Source organism: Poecilia reticulata, chromosome 3 (assembly GCF_904066995.2).
Source record: "Poecilia reticulata chromosome 3, P_reticulata-male-v2, whole genome shotgun sequence".
In the NCBI taxonomy this organism is placed as follows: domain Eukaryota; kingdom Metazoa; phylum Chordata; class Actinopteri; order Cyprinodontiformes; family Poeciliidae; genus Poecilia; species Poecilia reticulata.
The window spans coordinates 8,567,295-8,591,477 of NC_088832.1; the positions used below are offsets into that span (position 1 = coordinate 8,567,295).

At 42.8% G+C, this 24,183-nt stretch overlaps 1 protein-coding gene across 2 annotated transcripts in view; it reads left to right on the forward strand.

The window, feature by feature from the left end:
• The window catches only part of unc13c (unc-13 homolog C (C. elegans)), a 168,491-nt gene that overhangs the window by 30,134 nt on the left and 114,174 nt on the right, over positions 1–24,183 (forward strand). For both annotated transcript variants that reach the window (XM_008404760.3, XM_081605012.1), the window contains exons 6-9: positions 1,898–1,951; positions 16,112–16,331; positions 17,989–18,216; positions 23,405–23,546. In XM_008404760.3, the coding sequence (XP_008402982.2) occupies positions 1,898–1,951; positions 16,112–16,331; positions 17,989–18,216; positions 23,405–23,546 (644 nt within the window). The remainder of the gene's footprint in view (positions 1–1,897; positions 1,952–16,111; positions 16,332–17,988; positions 18,217–23,404; positions 23,547–24,183) is intronic.

A 24,183-nucleotide genomic window follows, 5' to 3' on the forward strand; every position in this document is an offset into this window, starting at 1 on the left:
ATGTCTGTCGCAATAACTAATTTTGCTCTACGTTGGAAGTTATTGCAAAAAACAATTACATTGTTGCCTTTTGAGACCATTTTCAAATAATATAGTGGTAATGGTGTAATAATGCAAGAACACATTCTCAAGGATCAAGAGACTTTTAAGTTCTAATCAACATTTAACACTGGAACTGAAGGACATTTTCAATATCCAAAATAATCAGCAAAAAAACAAAATCAACTAATAAAATTGATTATGGAGTCTGTGTAAACAAAAATGTCCTTCAAAAAAAAAAAGGGGGGGGCTAGTTGAGACCAAAACATCAGACTGAAGACTTTTAACATCCAGTTTTTGGTAGAAAGAGAGAGAGAGAAAATAGAAAAACAATTAATCATACAAATGGAAATTATTGAGCTTGTTTTTTTATTTATTATGTGATTAATTGATTTATTGGTCATATTGTGACAGGCCTAGTAATTACCTGCATCCATTTCCTATCGGAAAAAAACATAGACCGTGGAGCGCCTTCACAGGAGTGGCCGGCCTATTAAGATTATTCCAACAGCAAGTCATTGACTGAACCAGGAGGCCACAAAAGCACCGGAGACCTCACTTGCCTCACTTTATGATCAACGTCGGTGAATTGACAGTAAAAAGAGACGGGCCGAGAAGGGAATTCAAGCCCTAAACCGCTGCTTGGAAACTACCAAATTAAACATGGTGGCGGTGTGTTTTCACCTGAGTCCCCCCTCCAGGAAATCCTAAATTAGGATGTCTGGTCATCAGTCTGCAAAACTTCAAGCCCCAGTGCTTTATGCAGCAGGACAAGGAAGACTTCTCAAATTGAAGGTTTTGGAGTGGCCTAGTTGAAGTCTGTACTCAAATTCGAATGGCAAACAGACCTTAAAAAGACAATTTGCAATTCTGCAAAGTGTTGACCAAGCTCGTTGCCAGTTGGAAGTTGCTGCTGAACAACAAATTTATGAATACTTCTTAAAATGTTTTATGTATTATTATTATTATTATTATTATTATTATTATTATTATTATTTTATTTTTTTTTCAATGAAAGACCAGGTTGATTTGGATAACTTTTACCCCTTACTAAATCTAAAAGCATTATTCGAACCCTGCAGTTTCTTTCAATTAAGGTTATCTTTGTCTGAGAATATATAGAAAAAAGAGACAAACTTATAAAGTTTTTATAAAATATCGAGTGTGACAGAAAAACAAAACCAGAAGAAATCAGTAAAGGCGGCTCAATCACTTTTTTTCTCACAGCACTGTGTGCGAGTCTGCTCAAAGTGTGTGTCTGCGTACGTACATCTGGCTTCACCCATTCACGAACGTGTGCGTCTCGTTTGTGTTTCTCTTCGTGTCAAACCAATGTGCAGAGCAGACAGCAGAAAATATGATCAAAGCTTCATCCAACAGACAAACGAACAGAGATGCCAAGCATGACTGCAGTTCAGTTGCGTCCACTGCATGAGTGGATAAACAATCACGCAACAGCTGGATAATCTCTCTTTATGCATAGCTGAATTGTTCTGGAGAGCTCTATGCCTCAACCAGCAGTCCTGCATGGCGGTTAAGACACCTCTGCGCTCAGCAACAATGAACAAGTTTAAGTCTGTCTGCTGTTTGTGTTTTCAGCCATGACACTCGTGCTACTTCTCTAAGTCAGTCTCTCTCTCTTTGTTTTTAATTTCCATTCACGAACACTTGGAAATCCCAGGCTTTGGTAAGGACACTTGTTTCCAACGTCAATTTGATTTAAATATCTTTTGGCAAAATGATCCCACGTAATCACTTGATTTTGTAATGAATACGTTTTACTAACAGAATGCAAAGTATCATGTTGAAATTGGACCCTGGTTTTCTCTCCCTCCAACAGACCCTCACTGCTCGAAAGGCAGGCATCTCGTTTGCTCTGGTGAACAGGTCAACCCTGAACAACGAGGAACTGGTGAGTATGCGGAAACCGCAGTTTTTCTGTCCATCTACCTTGTTGACAAAGTGTTGATGTTTATGCACTCCATGGCCAGGTCCTCCGTCTCTCACGGGGCAAGCAGAGGGCGAATTCAGAGTTACTAGTTGAGCCAAAGAGCATTTTGTTTTTGCCTTGTTAGAAAAAGACAGAGTATCTTAGGCACAGTGAAAACACACAAACAGATACAAAAACTATGTTTATTAAGCCTTTGCAGCTGCAAATTGTTTTGTTTTACTTATGTCTTTACAAAATAATTGACTTATTCCTGTACATGCGTGCTATATTGCTAAAAGTATTAAGACAGACTTGTAAATCAGCTCTCAGTAGCTCAAAGAGTTTGGGCATCACAGGGTTTCCCCCAGTGTATCATAGGCCTGGCGGCCCGCCATGCTTTACTAGCGCCACCGCCAGGCTAAGCCTTTCTTGTTTTTTTTTTTGTTTTTTTTTAGGAAAATAAAGTAAAAATATAAACATCGCCTATTTTTTTAAAAAGTCGGATTGCAAGTGTTTCTGTTGCTCCGAGCGTTTCACTATCAGAGCAGATTTATTCCTAAAAGAGAAGATATGTTTATAGTTTATGCATTTATAACCGGACCAGTCACATCGCTGGGCCTCTGCGCGTTGCCTCGCGCGCTGCAGCAGCTGGATGTCTAAAGTTAACCTCAGCGCGGATCCCACGCTCCTCCTTTCACTTGAACTGGACACAGGCTGACCGCTATGGATATTTACATCAACCCCCTCTGAATAATTCTGATTAGTTATGAGGTGTTATTGATTAAGGTAAGAGTTTAAATCTACCGCGTTAGCTCTGGTTGCGCAGCTCTACGTAAACCGCAGGAATAACTTGTAGTCGCGCTTTCAGAGGTGCTTTGAGCGAGAGGTGAGAATGATGTATATTTGTGAACAAAACATTATGCGGCGTTTACATCTCATGCCCAGCGTTTGGCTCCGTCTTCCCTGTGTTCCCGGTTAGCCGGTGCGTTAGTGGTTAACGACCCAGTGCTAATCACTCATCGTGCAGGTTTAACCCGGTGAGGAGCTTTCGCGCTCTCCTCGCAGTCACGCATCACGCTGATTTTATATTATTTTATTATTAATACTAGTATTATTTTTCCGGTTACTCTAAGCACCTAACCGTATCAAATGTTTTGCCCACTTAGACAGAGTTAATGCGCGTGGCCACCGGACATCTGAAAAACTCGTCCAGAAACTCAACCAATCAAAATAGTTTGTGTGTGCCCTTGTTAAAAACTCAACAGACACGAAATGAAAGAGCTACTAAAGCCCAGTGGTGGAGAAAGTACTCAAAAAAATTTACTTAAGTAAAAGTACAAATACACAGTCAAAAATGTACTCAAGTAAAAGTCAAAGTACCACATTAACATTTTACTTAAGTAAAAGTAAAAAAGTACTGGCTTTTAAAAATACTTAAGTATTAAAAGTAAAAGTACTTGCTGAATGCATTACCTAATCACTAATATCATTAAGTGTGCCGATCGTATTTAATTTTAATACATCAGAAATGTGCCATTTTAATGAACACTACCACAGATTAAACATGTTCTTATTGTGTTTATTCTCTGTAACAGTTTAGACTTAGATATGTGATTCTATGGATCATAATTTCAGGGATGGAAACATCTTGTCTCCTGTCCTAACATAGCATGAACTTCATTAGTGACATTTATATAGAAAGAAATCCAACTGAAAGGGGATGTAAAGAAGGTGAGGGGAGGCAACCAAGGAGCCATGTAGCAGAGTTATAGTCAAGACCACCGAACCCGAGACCAAGACCAGGGCCCTGCACTAAATGACACAATAAAATTAAGTTTACCTATCAAAATTGGTTCTCAGATTGATCTGAAAGATCCACATTCCCATAAAAACACCTAGATATTAAATACTTAGAGCTGAAATATATTTAACCAGTATCAATTAAAACTCACTTCATTCTGTTTTGCTTTCATCGCTGTGCTACAATCCGCAGAGGTCTCCTGCCATCCCTAGAAAAATAACGCCCTGGGCGGTTGCCCATATTGCACATGTCAGAAACCACAACTGAAACATTGCAATTAACGGTAAATAACGTTCAACTATGAACACTGTCCAACGCGCAACAAGTAACTAAGCAGAATGAGCACCGTGACTGTTTTCATCCTCCCTCCCACTGCGATGTTTGCCACCATGACAGGAGACGAAATCAATCAATGAGCAATGAGCATACTCTGTGTTGATACGTTCAACTTTTACTTATTCAGTGATTAAATATATATATATATATATATATATATATATATATATATATATATATATATATATATATACACTGCAGTGTACACAAGAACAAAGAACGGCTCTAAGTGCTCTAAGTGAAGCTTCAGTCCTTAGGACTTAGTAAAGATCCGTCCAGAAGAATCGGATCGTTCCTGAATGTCATATCACTATATTGCAGACTTTGGTCACAGCGTTGTCCCATATATGCGACACCTCAGTCAACACACAATAATTCAGCGCATGAGTGACAACTTTTTTTCATTGCAGATGCAACATGTCTCAGTACAGCTAGCTTTGCTAGCATCACATCCACAGATCTTACCTTTCTTTAAGCTTTCCTTCCAAGTGACGCTAAAAGTTGGACGAAGTTCCTCCGTCTTTGAAAGCGAAGCGCTGCTGATTTTACATGTCGCCATATCTATGATTTATGCAGCGCTATTATATTACTGACGCTCAGAGGAAACCACTGCGCATGTCTGGAGCTCCGCGTGCGAGTAAAGGTGGAGGCGATGGGTGACAACAGACACTAAGTCACGTTATTGCTCGGTTTTTACGGCGCCACCTTAAGTCCCTGAACTTCACATTTTAACGGAAAAAAAGAGCAACGCGACTTTGATGTAACGAGTAACGCGACAGTTTTGTAGAAATGTAGTGAAGTAGAAAGTACAGATACTTACTGTAAAATGTAGTGGAGTAAAAGTAGAAAGTCCCCATTATTAAATCTACTTAAGTAAAGTACAGATACACGAAAATTGTACTTAAGTACTTCGTTACTTCCCACCACTGCTAAAGCCACATTAGCAGCATTGAATTAAATCTCCCATTTGTTGCGCATCTCTGCGCAGTGCAGCGGATTACCACATCATGCAGGGCTGGTCCAAGGGTGTATGAGGCCTGGAGCAGAATATGACTTAGGGGCCCCTTTTGTTGCTAAATCATCAGCACCTCTAACAGCTTCTGTGTTAGATTTAGTGAAATCTAGGACAGGGGGAGTAGTTTAACTGGCAAACCTAAAAAGCAATACATTATAATTGCAGTTTACTAATTTGTATTTGTGAACAAATGGAGCTGAAACTCAAAGATTAAACTCACAGCATCAGATTGTAGCTGTGGTAACAAACCAATCTGACTATGAATATTGTTTTTTGTACTTCTACAAAGTAAACTTGCCAGCTCCTTAAAATCTTACATATAAATGTTAAATAATTTAAAGCCTTTTAATTTATATATGGTGAAACCATTATGTCAAATTTAGCAGCAATGATAATCTCAATAAAAAATGCTACATTTATATATATGTGGTCTATGTTAAAATTTTAGCATTTATAGGGCCTCTGAAGCTCAGGGGGGCCTGATGGAGCTGCTGACTTAATTTGGATGTAACATATTTTAATTGTATTTTTTGATTAGTTGTTTTTAAGACTAGTTGTGGGTTTATATAGCAGTTCAGGGACAATGTTTTCCCATAACATATAATTACCCAGTGATATTTTTACTTTTATTGTCTACTTAACATCTTTTAATACAAAAACACGGTGGACCGCCAGTGGACCGCCTCGGCGCCCTGACCATCGGGCTTAGCAAATTTTCTGGGGGAAACCCTGCATCAATAGCTGTGTGTCCATTGACCATATAATCGCGCAATTTGACATTTCAACAATCAATTTACTTGATGGAAGCTCGGCCATTTAGAAAACAACACATTTATTGATAAAATGCTTTGTCTCAAGGATGAGGTGTTTATTTTTTTTGTCCCCATCAAAATTGTTTTTTTTTTGGCAAACCTGCAAATGAAACTCGTTTTGTCGCATGACCAACAACCGGATGTTGCACTGGTGCAAACCACGAAGAAGACGACGACAGGACGTAGTCGGGGCACCACGGCATTGTGTTTTTTTTAAATGACTTAACACGTGACTTTAATTGCGTTTCTTATTTAATGAAAACTCTGCAATTGCGAAATTGTGTTTTTCCAACAATAGCGAAATACTGAGCAAAGTTTTTGCTCACATTTGTAATGAAAACGCAACTATGCAAAGTTAGGCTACCAGCTTTGCAATGGGCTCATTGCTGAAATTTCCTACCTTAGTCATCCACATAATTAACTGTTATGTGTATCATTAGAAAGTGGAAGAAATGAGGAAGATCAGCAACTCAAGTAAAGGGTAGTCAAGAATGTCAGTGTAAGCATAGTGCAACTGGACGTTATGTTTAAAACCTGTCTGGAGAAATGAATCACATTTCCCTGACCGGGAAACAAAGAAATTGTGGTTAATTTCGCTCTCTCATCAATAACGTTACCAGTTCAGAGATGATTCTTTTATATTACAACATGGCTGCACACCAGTCTGCAAAACAAAGTCAATAAGGACACAGATGATCAAGTTTGGTGTGTGTCCATTGATCGTTGACCTCAACTAGACAGGATGAAGTTAAGTGGAGATGGAGAGAGTCGGGCCTTCTCGTTCAACATCGATGAAATGCTAAACCTTGTTACAGCTGAAAAGGGTGACCTAACTTTATATAAAAGCCTGTGTATTGAGGACCGGACTGTCATTAAAGTTCATTTATCTGTAAAAGCCAGTGTCGCAGTGGTCTTGGCAATAAATCCAATCTCTTTTTCTGTCTCTTGATCTGAGATTAATGCAGCAGTTTAACAAATGTGCCCCTGTAGCCAGCATTTCCTTCCATCTGCTGTGCTCTTAACAATTTGGCCGAATTCGGAAAATTAAGTTAAAGCTCTGACATTTTATTTACACAACGCTCGGCGCAAAAAAAAAACAACAACAAAAAAACTGTGCAGTGCGGGTGACTGAGCAATGGAGAAAGGGCAGAATGTCTCAGTCGATGGTGTGAGACACTTTTGTGTTGACCTCTAAAGCTATCTCGGCATTAATTGATTGCAATTCTTTCCTCCCTGAGGGGAAGATGGCGTAACAGGAGGCAAACAGCAGGAGAGCGAGCAGTTCCTCGGTGAGAGAAAGAAGCGCGCGGTTTTATATCCGTTGATGTGCAGCAAGCAGCTGGCTAAGCCTGAAAGATTACTAGATTTAAATGAGCTTGGCGCGCACGCATTTCATCTTTTCAAGAGACCTCGATGTGGCCTTCCATTGGTGGAAACCGGCTTGTGTGTGTGTATGTTTGTGTCCCACTTACGTGATCAACTTGTGAAACGTGGCCACCTTAACATCCTGCCGACTGACTCAGTAGAGATGTGACTCTTTCAACGTTGATCTGATTCTTGGGGTCACAGTTCGATTCAGAATAGGGCTGGACAATATGGCTGACCAACATATCACGATATAAGTGTTTCATATCAGTCGATATCGATAGTTGTCGTTATCGATAATTGTTGATTCGTTTCGTTTGTTTTAAATAAATGAAATGCTGCCAAACCTTTGGCATGACCTTTCCTGTTTTATCCACAGTTTTCACTCCAGGCCGTTGTGTTTTATTTGTAAGCTGTGGCGAAACCTAAACAAGCTGTTACTAGGTAACCAAAAGGTGAATGAGTTAGTTGATGCCACCAACCTTGCTTATCAGCTCGCTGTGAGAGGTAGAACACATAACGTCTTTCCTCTGCCTACATCCCCCACAATGCTGTGCGGTTCTGGATCGGAGTTCAGTGATTATTCGACATATTTTATATTTTATCAGATCTATTGTTCATCAATATTGATAACACCTTAACACACGATAAGGTGGCAGCCTCTCCTTGGGCTGCCACCTTATCGTGGTGGAGGGGTTTGAGTGTCCCAATGATCCTAGGAGCTATGCTGTCTGGGGCTTTATGCCCCTGGTAGGGTCACCCAAGGCAGACAGGTCCTAGGTGAGGAACCAGACAAAGTGCAGCCCGAAGACCCCTATGATGAATACGAACTTTGGACTGCGTTTTCCCTCGCCCGGACGCGGGTCACCGGGGCCCCACTCTGGAGCCAGGCCTGGAGATGGGGCACGATGGCGAGCGCCTGGTGGCCGGGCTTTTACCCACGGAGCCCGGCCGGGCTCAGCCCGAAGAGGAGACGTGGGTCCCCCTTCCGATGGGCTCACCACCTGTCCGAGGGGCCAAAGGGGTCGGGTGCATTGTGCTATGGGCGGCAGCCAAGGGAGGGGACCCTGGCGGTCTGATCCTCGGCTGCAGAAGCTGGCTCTCGGGACGTGGAACGTCACCTCTCTGGTGGGGAAGGAGCCGGAGCTAGTGTGCGAGGCTGAGAGGTTCCGGCTAGAAATAGTCGGCCTCACCTTGACGCATGGCTCTGGTTCTGGAACCAGTCTCCTTGAGAGGGGCTGGACGTACTTCCACTCTGGAGTTGCCCACGGTGAGAGGCGCCGGGCTGGAGTGGGCATACTTGTTGCCCCCCATTTGGGCGCCTGTACGTTGGGGTTCACCCCGGTGAACGAGAGGGTGGCCTCCCTCCGCCTACGGGTGGGGGGACGGGTTCTGACTGTTGTTTGTGCTTACGGGCCGAACGGCAGTTCAGATTACCCACCCTTCTTGGAGTCCTTAGAGGGGGTACTGGAGAGTGCCCTCCTGGGGACTCCCTTGTTCTACTGGGAGACTTCAACGCTCACGTGGGCAATGACAGTGAGACCTGGAGAGGCGTGGTTGGGAGGAACGGCCCCCCCGATCTGAACCCAAGCGGTGTTCTGTTGTTGGACTTCTGTGCTCGTCACGGATTGTCCATCACGAACACCATGTTCAGGCATAAGGGCGTCCATATGTGCACTTGGCACCAGGACGCCCTAGGCCGCAGTTCGATGATTGACTTTGTCATCGTCTCATCGGATTTGCGGCCGTATGTCTTGGACACTCGGGTGAAGAGAGGTGCGGAGCTGTCCACTGACCACTACCTGGTGACGAGTTGGCTCCGGTGGTGGGGGAGGAAGCCGGTCAGACCTGGCAGGCCCAAACGTGTAGTGAGGGTCTGCTGGGAACGTCTGGCGGAGTCCCCTGTGAGACGGAGCTTCAACTCTCATCTCCGGCAGAACTTCGAACACGTTCCGGGGGAGGTGGGGGACATTGAGTCTGAGTGGACCATGTTCCGTACCTCCATTGCCGAGGCGGCCTATCGGAGCTGCGGCCGCAAGGTCGTTGGTGCCTGTCGCGGCGGCAACCCTCGAACCCGTTGGTGGACACCTTCGGTGAGGGATGCTGTCAAGCTGAAGAAGGAGTCCTACCGGGCCTTTTTGGCCTGTGGGACTCCAGAAGCAGCTGATAGGTACCGGCGGGCGAAACGGCATGCGGCTCGGGTTGTCGCTGAGGCAAAAACTCGGGCGTGGGAGGAGTTTGGAGAGGCCATGGAGACAGACTTCGGTACGGCTTCGAGGCGATTCTGGTCCACCATCCGGCGTCTCAGGAGGGGGAAGCAGTGCAGCACCAACACTGTTTATAGTGGGGATGGTGCGCTGCTGACCTCAACTCGGGACGTTGTGGGCCGGTGGGCGGAATACTTCGAAGACCTCCTCAATCCCACCAACATGCCTTCTGTTGAGGAAGCTGAGCATGGGGACTCTGGGCTGGGCTCTCCAATCTCTGGGGACGAGGTCGCCGAGGTGGTCAAAAGCTCCTCGGTGACAGGGCCCCAGGGGTGGATGAGATCCGCCCGGAGTTCCTTAAGGCTCTGGATGTTGCGGGGTTGTGTTGGCTAACGCGACTCTGCAATATCGCATGGACATCGGGGGCAGTTCCCCTGGACTGGCAGACTGGGGTGGTGGTCCCCCTGTTTAAAAAGGGGGACCGGAGGGTGTGCTCCAATTACAGGGGGATCACACTCTTAAGCCTCCCTGGTAAGGTCTATTCAGGGGTCCTGGAGAGGAGGGTCCGTCGGATAGTCGAACCTCGGATTCAGGAAGAGCAGTGTGGTTTTCGTCCTGGTCGTGGAACACTGGACCAGCTCTACACCCTCAGCGGGGTCCTGGAGGGTGCATGGGAGTTCGCCCAACCAGTCTACATGTGTTTTGTGGACTTGGAGAAGGCGTTCGACCGTGTCCCTCGGGGGGCCCTGTGGGGGGTACTCCGGGAGTATGGGGTACCGGGCCCTTTGATACGGGCTGTCAGGTCCCTGTATGACCGGTGTCAGAGTCTGGTCCGCATTGCCGGCAGTAAGTCGGGCTCGTTTCCGGTGAGAGTTGGACTCCGCCAAGGCTGCCCTTTGTCACCGATTCTGTTCATTACTTTTATGGACAGAATTTCTAGGCGCAGCCGAGGTGTTGAGGGGATCCGTTTTGGTGGCCTTAGGATCGCATCTCTGCTTTTTGCGGATGATGTGGTCCTGTTGGCTTCATCGGAACGTGATCTGCAGCTCTCACTGGAGCGGTTCGCAGCCGAGTGTGAAGCGGCCGGGATGAGGCTCAGTGCCTCCAAATCCGAGGCCATGGTCTTGAGCCGGAAAAGGGTAGAGTGCCTTCTCCGGGTCAGGGGGGTCGTCCTGCCTCAAGTGGAGGAGTTTAAGTATCTGGGGATCTTGTTCACGAATGAGGGAAGAAGGGAACGGGAGGTCGACAGGCGGATTGGGGCAGCGTCTACTGTGAAGCGGGCGCTGTACCGGTCCGTCGTGGTGAAGAGAGAGCTGAGCCAAAAAGCGAAGCTCTCGATTTACCGGTCGATCTACGTTCCCACCCTCATCTATGGTCATGAGCTTTGGGTCATGACCGAAAGAACGAGATCACGGGTACAAGCGGCCGAAATGAGTTTCCTCCGCAGGGTGGCTGGGCTCTCCCTTAGAGATAGGGTGAGAAGCTTGGTCATCCGGGAGGGACTCAGAGTAGAGCCGCTGCTCCTCCACGTCGAGAGGAGCCAGTTGAGGTGGCTCGGGCATCTGGTAAGGATGCCTCCTGGACGCCTCCCTGGTGAGGTGTTCCGGGCACGTCCCACCGGGAGGAGGCCTCGGGGAAGACCCAGGACACGCTGGAGGGATTACGTCTCTCGGCTGGCCTGGGAACGCCTTGGGATTCCCCCGGAGGAGCTGGAAGAAGTGGCTGGGGAGAGGGAAGTCTGGGCCTCCCTTCTGAAGCTGCTGCCCCCGCGACCCGACCCCGGATAAGCGGAAGAAAATGGATGGATGGATGGATATTGATAACATGTCTGTCGTGATGTATTATGCCATTTTTAATTCGGAAACCAATTTTTCCAACTCAAATGGTCTGAATATTCTGTTTAAATGAAGTGACTGACAACAGAATGACAGTGTAAACAAATAGCACATTTATATAAAACAATTTCTTAATATCAGAGTCAATCAAAATACACAGACGGCCCTCTACAGTGGCCAAGTGGATGCGACTTCCTGCACACTCGCAAATACGAGCCGCGAAGGCATACACCTAAAATAGATTTTTTGAGCATTTTACAATCAATTCAAAACTCCCAGGACTAGGATTTGCGATTTCCCTGCACCTCTGTTGCAAAGTCATAGTCATCGGTGCAATAATAAGAAGCATAAACGACGTGCACGAACATCATCTGATGTTGTGGAAGAAGAAGAAAAAAAGGCTGACTCTTGGTGATCTTTGGTGTCTGTGCTGCACTGCGAACTTGACATCTAGGGATTCTGATTCGGGGCCACCGAGGGGAAGAAGTTTATAATTGGTCGAGGCGAACTGGCTTCCGAGAAAAGCTTTAGATTGTGTGCGCTCTTGGTAAGTAGGACAAGCAGATGTCAGAGTTTTTATCAGTTGCAATAAGTCCAGCAGAATGTTTCGAGCTGAGGGAATACACTCCACAGCACACCGCTTAATAGGAGGAGACGGGAACGAGAGCGAGGAAAGGACAGAAATTAGGAGATGAGGATAGAAAGCAGAGTAGGAAATGATTTGTCATCGTGTTCCTCCCCTCCCCCCCCCGGCCATAGTTCCACTGCTCAGGCAGCCATGTTGAACAAACTGTCTTCCCTGGAGAAACGTTTGAATCTATTCAGTCGTTTCTTCTTCCAGCTGCTTCTTTGCTTTGTTGCCTCATCTTCAATTTCTGCTCTTATCCTTTATATTTCAAAACATGATTAAAAAGTCCGTCATTATTGACGTGGGGTCGCGTCTGTTGCAGTTTTTCTGTTGTTTTTTTTTCATCACGTCTCCGCTGCATCAGCTTTGTAGAGCAGAAGAGGACTCTGTGCGTTGGGCCACAACAGCCTGCGTGTCCGGTCCAGGTTCTGACGTGACCACAGCAGCCTTTTAACAATGCCTGTCGACAAAAAAGAGAGGTCGTGTTTACCTGTCCGGACGAGGCTCCGACTCTCACGGAGTGGGGAAGGAAGCTGCAATCTGACAGAAGCCAACGAGTATCTGGGAATAAGAGCGTGATGTGCTCCTGTAAGTCTGTTCAGATATCATCAGACATCTTGTTAGCGGCAAAACGGACCAGGCTGAGTGGAGGATGCTGGCGCGGGAAATCTTCCCAAGTTTTCTTTTTTTTTTTCTGTGTATGTGTAATGTGCTGAACAGAAAAAGACATTGGCCAGAAGTTTTTACTTTTCAATAGGGATCAGGCGAGTGATCAGGATTTTGTGTCTGATGTCTGAGTTTAAAATTTTGTAAAGATTTCACCTGATCTGTTCTGAACTCTCATCAAGAACTAAAATATAAGTGGATATAAGAATAGTATTTCTAATTTTAGTTTTCTTTTTAGTCATTTTGGACATTAGCGCCATTAATTATTTATATTCGTACATTTATCAGTGAAAACTGTAATACATTATAATTTTCTAGTATGATACACAAAAACATCAAAGAGAATTAAGAGAAACATGTACAATGATACTTGGATTATGTCAATAAAAATAATCAAATAATGACTATATTACAGTAAATGCATGTTTACGCAAACTACAATATCACTTCCCCTTTGAAATTTAAAAGTTTAATGTCAGTCCAACTTATTTCTGCAGGTGAAAGATTCCAAAAGTATGTCCCTTTTACCGAGAAAAACAGCATTAGATAATCTTGTTGGTCTTCAGTTAAAAAAATAAATAATAATAATTTAGAAGCAAACCTAAGCCAAGGAGAAATTGGTCACAAATTCAAAAAGCTAATTTGATACATGGGAACTTAATAAAAAATCAACACTGAGTGTATTTTGCATGTACAAGTATAAAGTCATCAAACAGGGTTTTTCACTTACACTTTAAAACATGAGTCTACACAACATTTAAAGTAAAGATTTTTATTTTTTTTTAAAGGTCACATTTCTGGTGTTTTGTATCTGCCATTAACTGTATTATCATATCTAATATTACTAACACACCAGTATGTAGGGATGGGTTAGTGTTGGGCTCCATAAAGTCTGCTAGCATTTCTGCATCTGGTATGCCCCACAACACAGACTGAAAGCTCAAAACCGACAAAACAGAGACAGTCCTCTTGTTATCCGCTGAACATCTTGCTCTCACGCGTTTTTAATGAACACAGACATATTGGGCCTTCTTGCTGCAACGTTGCTACCAACTGCGCCACCATTCAGTCGTCAACAAAGGCTTCTGCGCCAGAAACATATTACCATACTTCCAAACAGTCCATTCTGGTCAGCAGCTAATTTCTCTATGCGGTGTAAGGCAACGGGGGACGAAAAAAAAAATATAGCATGACTTGTGCTTAATGAGGGGAAATTGCAAAAATAGTTAGTGCCAAATAGGCTGCAACAGGATGAGGCGACTAGCGTTGTCGGTGGAGTGGTTGACGAGGACAAAGGGTGGTGAAATCGGAAAGGATGATGGCAAGATTAGATTTTTTTTTTCTCTGTCGTGTTGCTCCCGGGCACAGGCTACAGCTGTTGACCACCTCTCACCGTGTTTGGTACGAATCTCCAGGGTTACCTCACAGGGTAGCACGTCAGACTGGCACGTGCAACACTCTCCACGTATCTGTTGCACAGCTAGAGAGACGGAGCGAGTGAGAGATTGGGAAGAGAAAAATCACACCATCCGTGTGGTGATCAGAGATGCATTAACACAGATCCGACGTTCACACACTGTCACCGAAGCAGTTGGTTTGCTGGTTGGAAATGACGGGCTGCTTAGCGGCCCAGACATTTCATTGAGGCAAACAGAAATGGAGAGGGCTCCGTGATTTCCCAAACTCGTCAAAAATTGAATTCGCTCCTCGCTCGCCCACAGGCGCTGTTGTTCGGTGCTACATTTGGTGAGTGGCAGTGCTCCCGAGTCGCGGCCCCCTGGTCTAACATATGCGCCTGCCTTGGCCGAATCCCTGACATCTGCTCGACTCTTAGACGTCGGATTAAATGCGGGAATCTCCCCGGACTCCGTTTCATTAGAGGTTCTGATGCGTTGGGCCGTCTCTCTGTTGTGTCAGCGAAGCTTCACTGTGGCGTTGCTATGCCTTGCTAGCCGTGTCATTTAATCATCTCTGCAAGTGAGGGTATTTCAAATTGCATGTGTGTATGCGTGTGTGCGTGTTTGTGTGTGTGTGCATGAACAGCATTTGTGCTGAAGTACAAAGGTACTATTCAAGTGTCAAAGCGCTTGAAGGTGGGGGGTTGGTGGTTGAGCGGTGTAGCTCAGTAAAAGTAAAAAATGAGCACCTTTCAGAGATTTATTCAACTTTCATACATCTCTCACTCGCTCTCTTTTTCTTTTTTTTATTCTTGCTCTCCCTCTCAATCTGTTTATTGCTCACTTTTAAAAAACTTATTTACAACATCCATTGACTCAGCCTTCAGGATCTGGCAAGACTTTGTCCATTTTCTGGTCCTGGTGGAAGGCGAGACTCCTGCAGAGACACATTCAATTTGAGGAGAGGCTTCAGGTCTGGACATTTCCCTTGCTTTAGCCTCAAAGCCACTCAATGGAAACAAAGCCTGTGAACAAAATGTGCTGTGAATCTGAGTAATCTGTTGTAAGTAATCAGTCATGAGACTTTTCAAGAGAGCGCCCTATGAGCCCCCCTAATGGGATACGTTTGGGAAATTTGATTTGATTTGTTCCACATTTAGCATTAGACACAGATAACCTCAGTAAGTACACTCCTAACCCTTTGCTTATTTAGGAGCTACACCAACCTGGAATGTTGTGAAAATACGATCAGCCCCTAAATCCTAATACCTGGTTGTGCCAATATTGGCAGCAGGAACTGCCATTAAGTGTTGGCATCAGCTGACGTTGAGTCTTTCACTTCAGTGTGGATGACTTTTGGCCCGCTCTTCTTTGCTGAAAGTTTTATCTCAAGCACAAATCCCTGATTTTAGGTCACACCACAGCATCGCAGGCCAGACTTTGACTGGGACACTCTAAAACTTTTGTTTTGGCCTTTTTTGTCCTTTTTCTCCCAGTCTTTAGTTCTTATTGTTGAATCATGAAACCTGACCTTAACTGATATTAAGCTGTTGCTCCCAAATCATGTCATAGAAAGTTTTTTTGTGTGTTTTTTTTCAGTTATCCAGATTTGTTTTGGTTTCTTAAATTCATTTTATGATCTGAAACATTTCACTTTGACACGAAAACAAAAATAAAATGAAATCTATTATGTGCCAAAGTGGACTTTGATCAGGATTTAAGTTTTAAACTGCAGCACTGAGAAAGTAATATTTCTTTTAACTAAGCTACTGAAGATATTTTTGTTTGGACTCCAACTATGACTTTATTGTTTAAAAATCTGTTTTCTTGGTGTTCATCTTGTTGTGTACTGATAAATACTGAGGACTTCACAATATGCTGGACATCTCAGTTTAGCTATCACTTTCTTTTATTAACTTCTGGAGGTTTTATGAAACATATTTTCCCCAGCTCACTGTGCCGCGGTAGTTTAATGACATCAGCCGAGTCCCTTCTCGTTTCTCGTGGCAACAGATCTTTTATTAATCACCACCGTCACTTCTTCTTACTTTTTTTCCCCCCTCCATTCTGTCGCTTTCAGAAACTGCATGTCTTCAAGAAAACCCTCCAGGCCTTGATCTACCCAATTTCCTCGACTACACCCCACAATTTTGAGGTATGGACGGCAACCGCTCCCACCTACTGCCACGAGTGCGAAGGCCTGCTGTGGGGGATCGCCCGCCAGGGCATGCGCTGCTCGGAGTGCGGCGTCAAATGCCACGAGAAGTGCCAGGACCTGCTCAATGCGGATTGTTTACAAAGTAAGGGAGCACTGCAATTCACACTGCAACAACTCCAAAGTCTCTGGCAAAGCTTGTTTGGTTTCATGCAAACTAATTTCAAAGCTGTTCTAATTAAGAAGCCAGTCTTACACTTTTATTGGCAAGTTCATAGTCACACAGGAGTATTTTCTCCTTTAATTTAGAGATTTTGATTCTGTACAGTTTACAGACTTGGATAATAATGGAAAAAATAATTAATCATCAATAAATTCATGATACTCTTGTTATCTCATGATCATACTTGAGTGACTCGACCGAGATGCATTTATCAGTTTTGTGACTAATTTCTTCTCTATAAAGCCATTAATTGATTATGAAAGAGGTGGAGGCAATGTCACACTGTGTGAGAGAGGGAAGTGACTGTAAAGCACTGCATGGAAGGCACCTATTATTCTACACTGCTGCTTCCTAACGAACTGTCACGAAGTATAAATCAGATTTTTACTTTTGTGTTGAATGTCTGTTTTATATTTACCAATGACAAAAAAAAACTTTTCTGAAAAATTCACTAACTGCATAATTCTTCAGTAGAATAAGATAACTAGTATTTGAAAAGAGCAGAAGAAATCGTATGTTTTCAGAACAATATTTGTTGTTAATCTGTTGCTAGGAGATGAGCTTGTTTTTTGGTAACCGAGTGCCACGAAGTAAACATTTTACTTTTGCAAAAGTAAAAATCAGACGCAGTGCATTAACACAGCATCAGCTTTCTGCTCTGTAGTACATTAAACATCCGCCAGCAATGTGCTCCTGATCACAAACAGTCTTCTGATCTTAATCAGGAGTTTGTTCACCCAACCAACTCCCTACATCTACTGGGTGGCGCAAGTTGCTATAATCGATAGTAGCCACACAGGCTCACCTGCTAGAAGGAAACAAACACACCCAGTACAATGCTTTCATTCTATTGGGTGAGAGGTTGCCAGGCGACTGTGCCAATAGGCGTTTCCAAAAGCCAGCAGAGAGTCCGAGCAGAGACTAAGTGTGAGCGCAAGGAGAAGTTATGAGTACAAGCGTCACAAGGTTTGAGAACAAAAGACATGAAATCCTGCTTTCAAACTGAAAATGTGTGCTCTTAGATTATAGCAAAAAATAAAATAAAAAAATCCCACCTATGCATGGTGCATTTGTGTCACTGTATGAGCCACTTTGCTCATTACAGCATCCAATCAGCTCTGTCTGTGAGGCACTCCCTTGTTATTACCGGGTAGAATGCTACCCACTAAAAACAATGTGACTCTTCGGGATGGTCCCCTCAGCAACGCTCGCACGCTCTAAGTGGATTATCTACGCCCTGGCTGTTCTAAAACTCTGTGTTTCAGAACACTTTCATACACGTACAGAAATGCCATTTGTAGTTTGAACTGTGAGTTATCTTCAATCTGTACTCATTACCACACAGCAGATGGATAACACTCTTATCAGATATTAGTAAGAGGCCATTGTTACATGTGCCTCCTTTGTCACACAGACAGATCCAAAAATATTATTTTGGATCTGATAAACATGCCGGAACTAACACAGTCTGCACAGATCAGATCGCTGAGAAAGTTGAAAAAAAAAAAAAATAGGAAAAACTAGCTCACACTGTGCATTAGATCTTGTACTCAACTGAATCTTTTGGACCAATTTTTAGGGGCTGTGGAGAAAAGTTCCAAGCATGGGGCAGAAGACAAGACTCAAAATATCATCATGGCTATGAAGGAGCGTATGAAGATCAGGGAGAAGAACCGCCCGGAGGTGTTTGAGGTGATCCAGGAGATGTTCCATGTCTCTAAAGAAGAATTTACTTCCCATCTGAAGACGGCCAAGCAGGCTGTGCTGGACGGGACCTCCAAGTGGTCTGCCAAAATCACCATAACAGGTGGGACCTGCTTTCTTAGGACAGTGCACACATATCTGCCAGTGTTTGGTAATTTAGTAATACATGCAGTCAACAGAAAAGTGAGACGTATTTGTACCGATAGACTACCAACAGTGATCTGAAATGGAAAATGTTTTTATTCTGATTGACTTCAATTTCTAATGAATCCCTGTCCCCTTGATTATGAACCTCTAACACAATATCACCAAGTTCTATGCACATTTAATTAGAGTTGGACTTGGTTGTTTTGCAGAGGGGGTTAAAAAATTTTTAAAGTTGATATCGATGAAGGTTATTGGTGTGCTCAAGATTTATTGGTCCTCTCTGTCATTTTGTGGAATCTGTAGAAGCACAGGATGCACGATCCGTACCAATGACACTTATTTGTTTATTTTTATATATATAGCTGTGATTTAAAGAAAAAAAGACACAAAGTAAGCAGTGGGAAGGTTTATCAAGTTGTCCTTGTGTATGCCAAATCTTAAGTGGTTGTATGTTAATTACAGAACAGGCTGCCATAAAAATAGCTATTTTAATCAATGAGAGTCTGCTTGTGTCAACACAAATTAATTACGTTTTTATTCCTGCTTTACGTAGAGTCCGGTTTTATTTTTTAATATTTATTCAGCTTCTGCATGAAAAAAATACCATCTACTGAAATGTGAAGGTGGCAATTTAACACGGATAGAAACTAAAAACCAATTTTATCAATTAATAAGAGAGAAAAGCAGATTATAGTAAAGGTTTCTGTTTTTTAACCTGACAAACATTAAGAGTTAGCAGAGTTTGTTTGCATAGACTACAAGTAGCAATTTTACAATCAGATTGTTTATTTATGAGTTCATTTTATCTGTTGCTGATGGTTGTCTTTAAATTATTCACATCTTTTATTGATTCTTGATTCCCATGTAATACAAGTTTTGCTTCCATGCTTTACTTTACTTTAGGTATCATAGCTTTGTTTTAAACAGGCAGCCTCGGTACTTAAATGCTTTCAGAATTTCTTTTTATTAAAACAAGAAAACAAACAAAAAAACAACAACAGCTTTTTCCATCCAAAAAGGTTCAATAGGTGCTTCTAGGTTTAATTTAGTGATTCAGTGAGACGTTCATGTTTGGATTTCATAGTCAAGGATTGCTTGTGGTCATTTAAATGAGCGACTTTGAACACATGCACTTCCTTATTTGCTGCCTGCTGAGGGACAGATGAAATCCCAACACAAAAACACTTGAATTCAGATGAAGTAGCCACTGACAAGTAGTTCAGCATTTAGTTTGAAGCGTCCTAACACCTTTCTGCACTGGACTCGCTGTTCTTTCAGGAGGCATTTGATTTTGAGATTTTCTGAAGCAAGCCGGCCACATACCCCCATCCCACTAGATCCTACCCCCGCCCCCCCTCCACACCCCCAACTCCTGTCAGCTTTTGTGCTGAATGATATATATATGTACCTTGAATAATTTAGTCGGTGACTTATGCATATTTAATGCTGCAGTGTCCTTTTTCCCTTTTATGGTGCTTGTGGAATACTACAGTCTTTCTGTCTCTGCACCTACTAGTCTGAATCACTGCCCTTTATTTGGAGCCAGGAACCAACTCAGCAGTAAGCGCACTGTAGCAGAGGGAACTCACACACTGGCCAGAATCTGCTTTCAGCTTAGATTTAAGAAAAGGATTACAAATAACATTATGAATGAAAGTGCAATTATTGAATCAAGGGCTAAAGTGTATTTATTTTGCAGGAGGTATAGCACTGGTGTTCTTTTTACTCCATGTTTTCTTTATGTTTCTGCTTTATGTCCGAGTTTCCCTGACTTGAAATGTTCACTATAAAATGATTCACCCTTTTTGGGTAGTCCTTTTATTGATTTTAAAAATAAGTTATGATCATCATAATTGAGCTTTTCTGACAAATAATATTGCAAAAATCAAACTAGATGACAAAAGTTAAAACAGATTTCTACAAAATATTGATGGTTTAATAAAAAATATGTAGCATAAAATAAGCGATGCTCACTCTTCAGTCTGAGATTTGGCCACTAGAACAACCACCTTGATGCCAAAGTTTTGAAATCAGGGAACATTTCTCCCCATTTGAAGTGAATAGTTTTCAAATGCGTCGTGTTTGCTTGCGTTAGAGAGCTTTACAATAACATTCTTCTTATCAGAGATATCCGCTATTGTATTCCAAAAAAAAATAAAAAATTAACAAATGCCCTGGTATCACTGGAAATCAATCTGAGTGTTACATAAGCAACCCAAATGTGCAACTCTTCCCCCTCTGCTTTCTGGTAGACTGATTATTGTATGTGGGTCACAAAGACGTGAATTGTAGGTCAGTAAGACACAGCTGGCATGCTAAAAATCCGGCTTGATTTAAGCAACGCATTCCATTTGCAAGCGCATCTCGGTAAATTTGTTCATTCGCTAGATTGTTTCAGTAACTCAAGTCAAATTCATATGGATTCATTTCACACAGAGTGATATATTTCAGAAATTCATTCTGAATTTCGATAGCAAGGCTTACAGGTGTTGAAAACCGAAAAAATGTTCAGTTTCTCAAGAAATGTGATTGATTGCATAAGACCGACGAAAAAATACAGTTTGTTCGTTGTGTTTAAGTCTGCTCCATGGCCAATCAAATTCATGGAAGCAGGTGTTGGTACTGTAGTAATGAGAAAAGGTGCCAAATCCTGCTGGAACATCAAATCCATACTTCCATCTCTGACTCCCTGTGCTTTGTGAATCTAACCCAAACTCTTGTGTAGGTGTTTTTCTTCACAGTCCTCACCTGCAGTCCTCACATTTTACTTTCTGTCACACTTTTTATCTTCCACTCAACTTTCTATTGATTTGCTTAGATTTCAGTCGGTGTATTAGGGCAGTGGTCCCCAACCTTTTTATTACCGCGGACCGGTCAAGACTTGGAAAATTTTGCTGCGGCCCGGGGGGTGGGGGGGGTGAACCATCAAATAGTCAGATAAGGCCTCTGCATGTTGGTGTTCCCGCTAAATCCTGAATATACCCAATTTGCGTTGTCTTGGCCTTTTTATCGCAGCCTATGGGGTTTTCCCTGACTGGGAACGAGAACACAACCTGTTGAATGTGACAGGTAACCAATCAGAAAGCGCGGTGACGTAAGAACAGAGGGGAATCCCAAACAGCTGACATATCGCGCAACTGTGAGTCCGGTGGACATCGGAGATGATGTGTAGAAATGTTTATTATTAAATCTAAAGGTCATTATTGTTTATTCAGTTAAAAATGTTAACTATGAAAAAACATATTCACCTCCAAATCATAGTTCAGCAAATAGAGCGGCTGCTCCTGTCGTCTTTTATCCACCGCCTTTTCTTTTTGTTACGTCTTTTATCTCTTAAAATGACTTCACAAACTATCACTATTGTTTCTACATAGTCATCCGTGTTTGGTTATTCTAAATTCCCATATGCTATGTTGGGAGTTTTGTGGATTTTATTCTGGAATCGCGACGTGACTGGAATCGGTTTGTGTTGCTCCTGCCTTGGACACACGAACCGATCGAACCTGTTGTTCTTCATCAGCTCTGTGGTCACAGAGGTTTGGAGAATCGACCGACAATTCTTAAATCTTTCCGTCTAAACCAGACTTAAGACTCACAAGCTATCATCTCCTCTCGACCACTGCCCAAACGCTCTCTGACTCTGGTCGCTATGGTAACGTTTACATAGCCCTTCAAAATAAGATACAGATACTCCACAAAAACGAACATTTTACTTTCGTGAAAATTTTAACTCACGATAATGACTAACGGGACTAACTGAGCTTGTTTCTCTGCAACGAGACGGTCCCATCAGGGAGAGACAATGACACCCGAAGTGTTGCTTATATGCACAGCCTGCTTGGTCTCTACTTGGCGAAGCAGTTTGAAGTTTCATTGCCTCATTAGCAGCCTCTCTGGGCCTTTTCCCCTTTGCAAAGAAACTTCCCAAAGACACCTGATCTGTTTCTTACTCATTTCGCTGCTTGTGGCCTCAGTGTTGGCGCGCAAGTAACCGAGAGAATCCGGTTAAAGGTTTTTCAAAATAAAACATCCTCCAGACTCAATACAAAAAACGGAAATATTTAATTATTTCTTGCGCGGCCCGGACCACGGTCCACGGACCGGGGGTTGGGGACCACTGTATTAGGGCTCAGAATTGTACAACTGGGCTTGATGATGGCGATCTTTAAAATCAAATAAATTAACTTTGAGATTGATCCTAAAATGTATTTTTGTAAGTATTCCACATACTTGTGTTGTATATGAATATTTCCATATTAAAAGTACTTTTTTTATATGGAATTTTAAAGACCCTTAATTGCGTGTTTTCATTAGCTTAATCCCCAGAATTAACAGGAAGACACACCAATAACTTACAATTCTGTGTGGTATGAAGCTATACAATACATGAGTTTTACATTTTGGACTGGATGATAAAAAGATGATAATCTTATTTTTTGATTTGGAAATACATGCTGGTCCACTGAGTAAGGTGAGCGGCTGATCTCAGCTGAACCGTGTGAAGCTCTGAGGTCAGTAACTATATCAGAAATGAAATTGGTATGACAACAAACTGAAATGATGCCATTGTGGAAAACAAAAGGATTATTGTTACTTCTCTTGGGGGAATTATTCAACCAAGCTGCATGTGTTAGAACAAAAAAAAAAAAAAGGTCTACAAATACTTTACAGTGTCATCTCCAGCTTGCTGTAAATTGTCAGCATTCTGTCCAATATCTACATTCTAGCACACAAAGGAAGAAATAGCTTTACACATAAAACGGCTGTTTCTGTCAGAAGGCTCTCGGAGCTCGAGTTTTATGTAAAAATCACACAGCACTGGCAGCTGTGTGAAATTTAAATCCCGCTGAAGGATGGTCAACACTGTAACTTTTTATTAGAAAGTCGGGAGAGGGAAAAAAAATTACGGTGCCTTAAAGCGCTTCTATTGTTTTATCTGCACCATCTCCGGTTTTATACGTCTCATCCTTCTCTGGAAGGAAATAACAGCCCCGGTTCCTCTACGTCGTCCCTTTGTTTACGACTTTACAAATTATTTCCCGAAGACTTGGTTAAATTCTACATCTGCGACGTCACCGGCATGAAAAGATGTTACGACGCTTCACATAACGTGTTGACACGATGTCTTCTTGTCTTGTGTTCAGTCATGTGTGCGCAGGGATTACAGGCCAAGGATAAGACGGGATCCAGCGACCCATATGTCACGGTCCAGGTGGGGAAGACCAAACGCAGAACCAAGACCATCTTCGGCAACCTCAACCCTGTCTGGGATGAGAAGTTCCACTTGTGAGTGCTTTTTAATAACGCGACATTTCTTTGACCGGCTAATCCCTCCCTCACCGGCGGGATTAGGAGTCGTCTGTTTTTGTGGACCTGGAGTTGTTCGCAAACAAGTTATTTCCTCTTTCATGATTAACCACCAGAGAGACGCCGCATGCCAGCTATGGTTTTAGAAATTCAGTTTGTTTTTTGTTTTTTTCATTGGTTTGCTGCTGCTGCTGCTGCTGCTGCTTCTGTTGTTCAGTGCAATGCTGTGGCCCCCAGGGGTTCCCCATGCGGTGGCCCTCCAAAGAGCATTAGTTTCTGGTTGGGGAACCCCACTTCCCCAACCACAGACAATGGTCAGTGTTAATATGTACACAAACATCAACTTCTACTGTAGAATGTTTTCCTTGAATTTTATTCACTATTTAATAACTGTTACATTTTCTTGTAGCATGAATGCTGCCTTATACCTTCTGATTTTAGTCAGCCAGGCACTGTTATGTGTTTTTATTTTTTTTACAACAGCAGGACAGTGAATCTGATAAATATGACGGGCATCCAATCAGAAAGATGAGGATGGTAAATAATATTTAAATTCCGGTAAATATGATAAATAATATTTAAGTTATTTTAATGCATATTTTATAGTAATTACCAT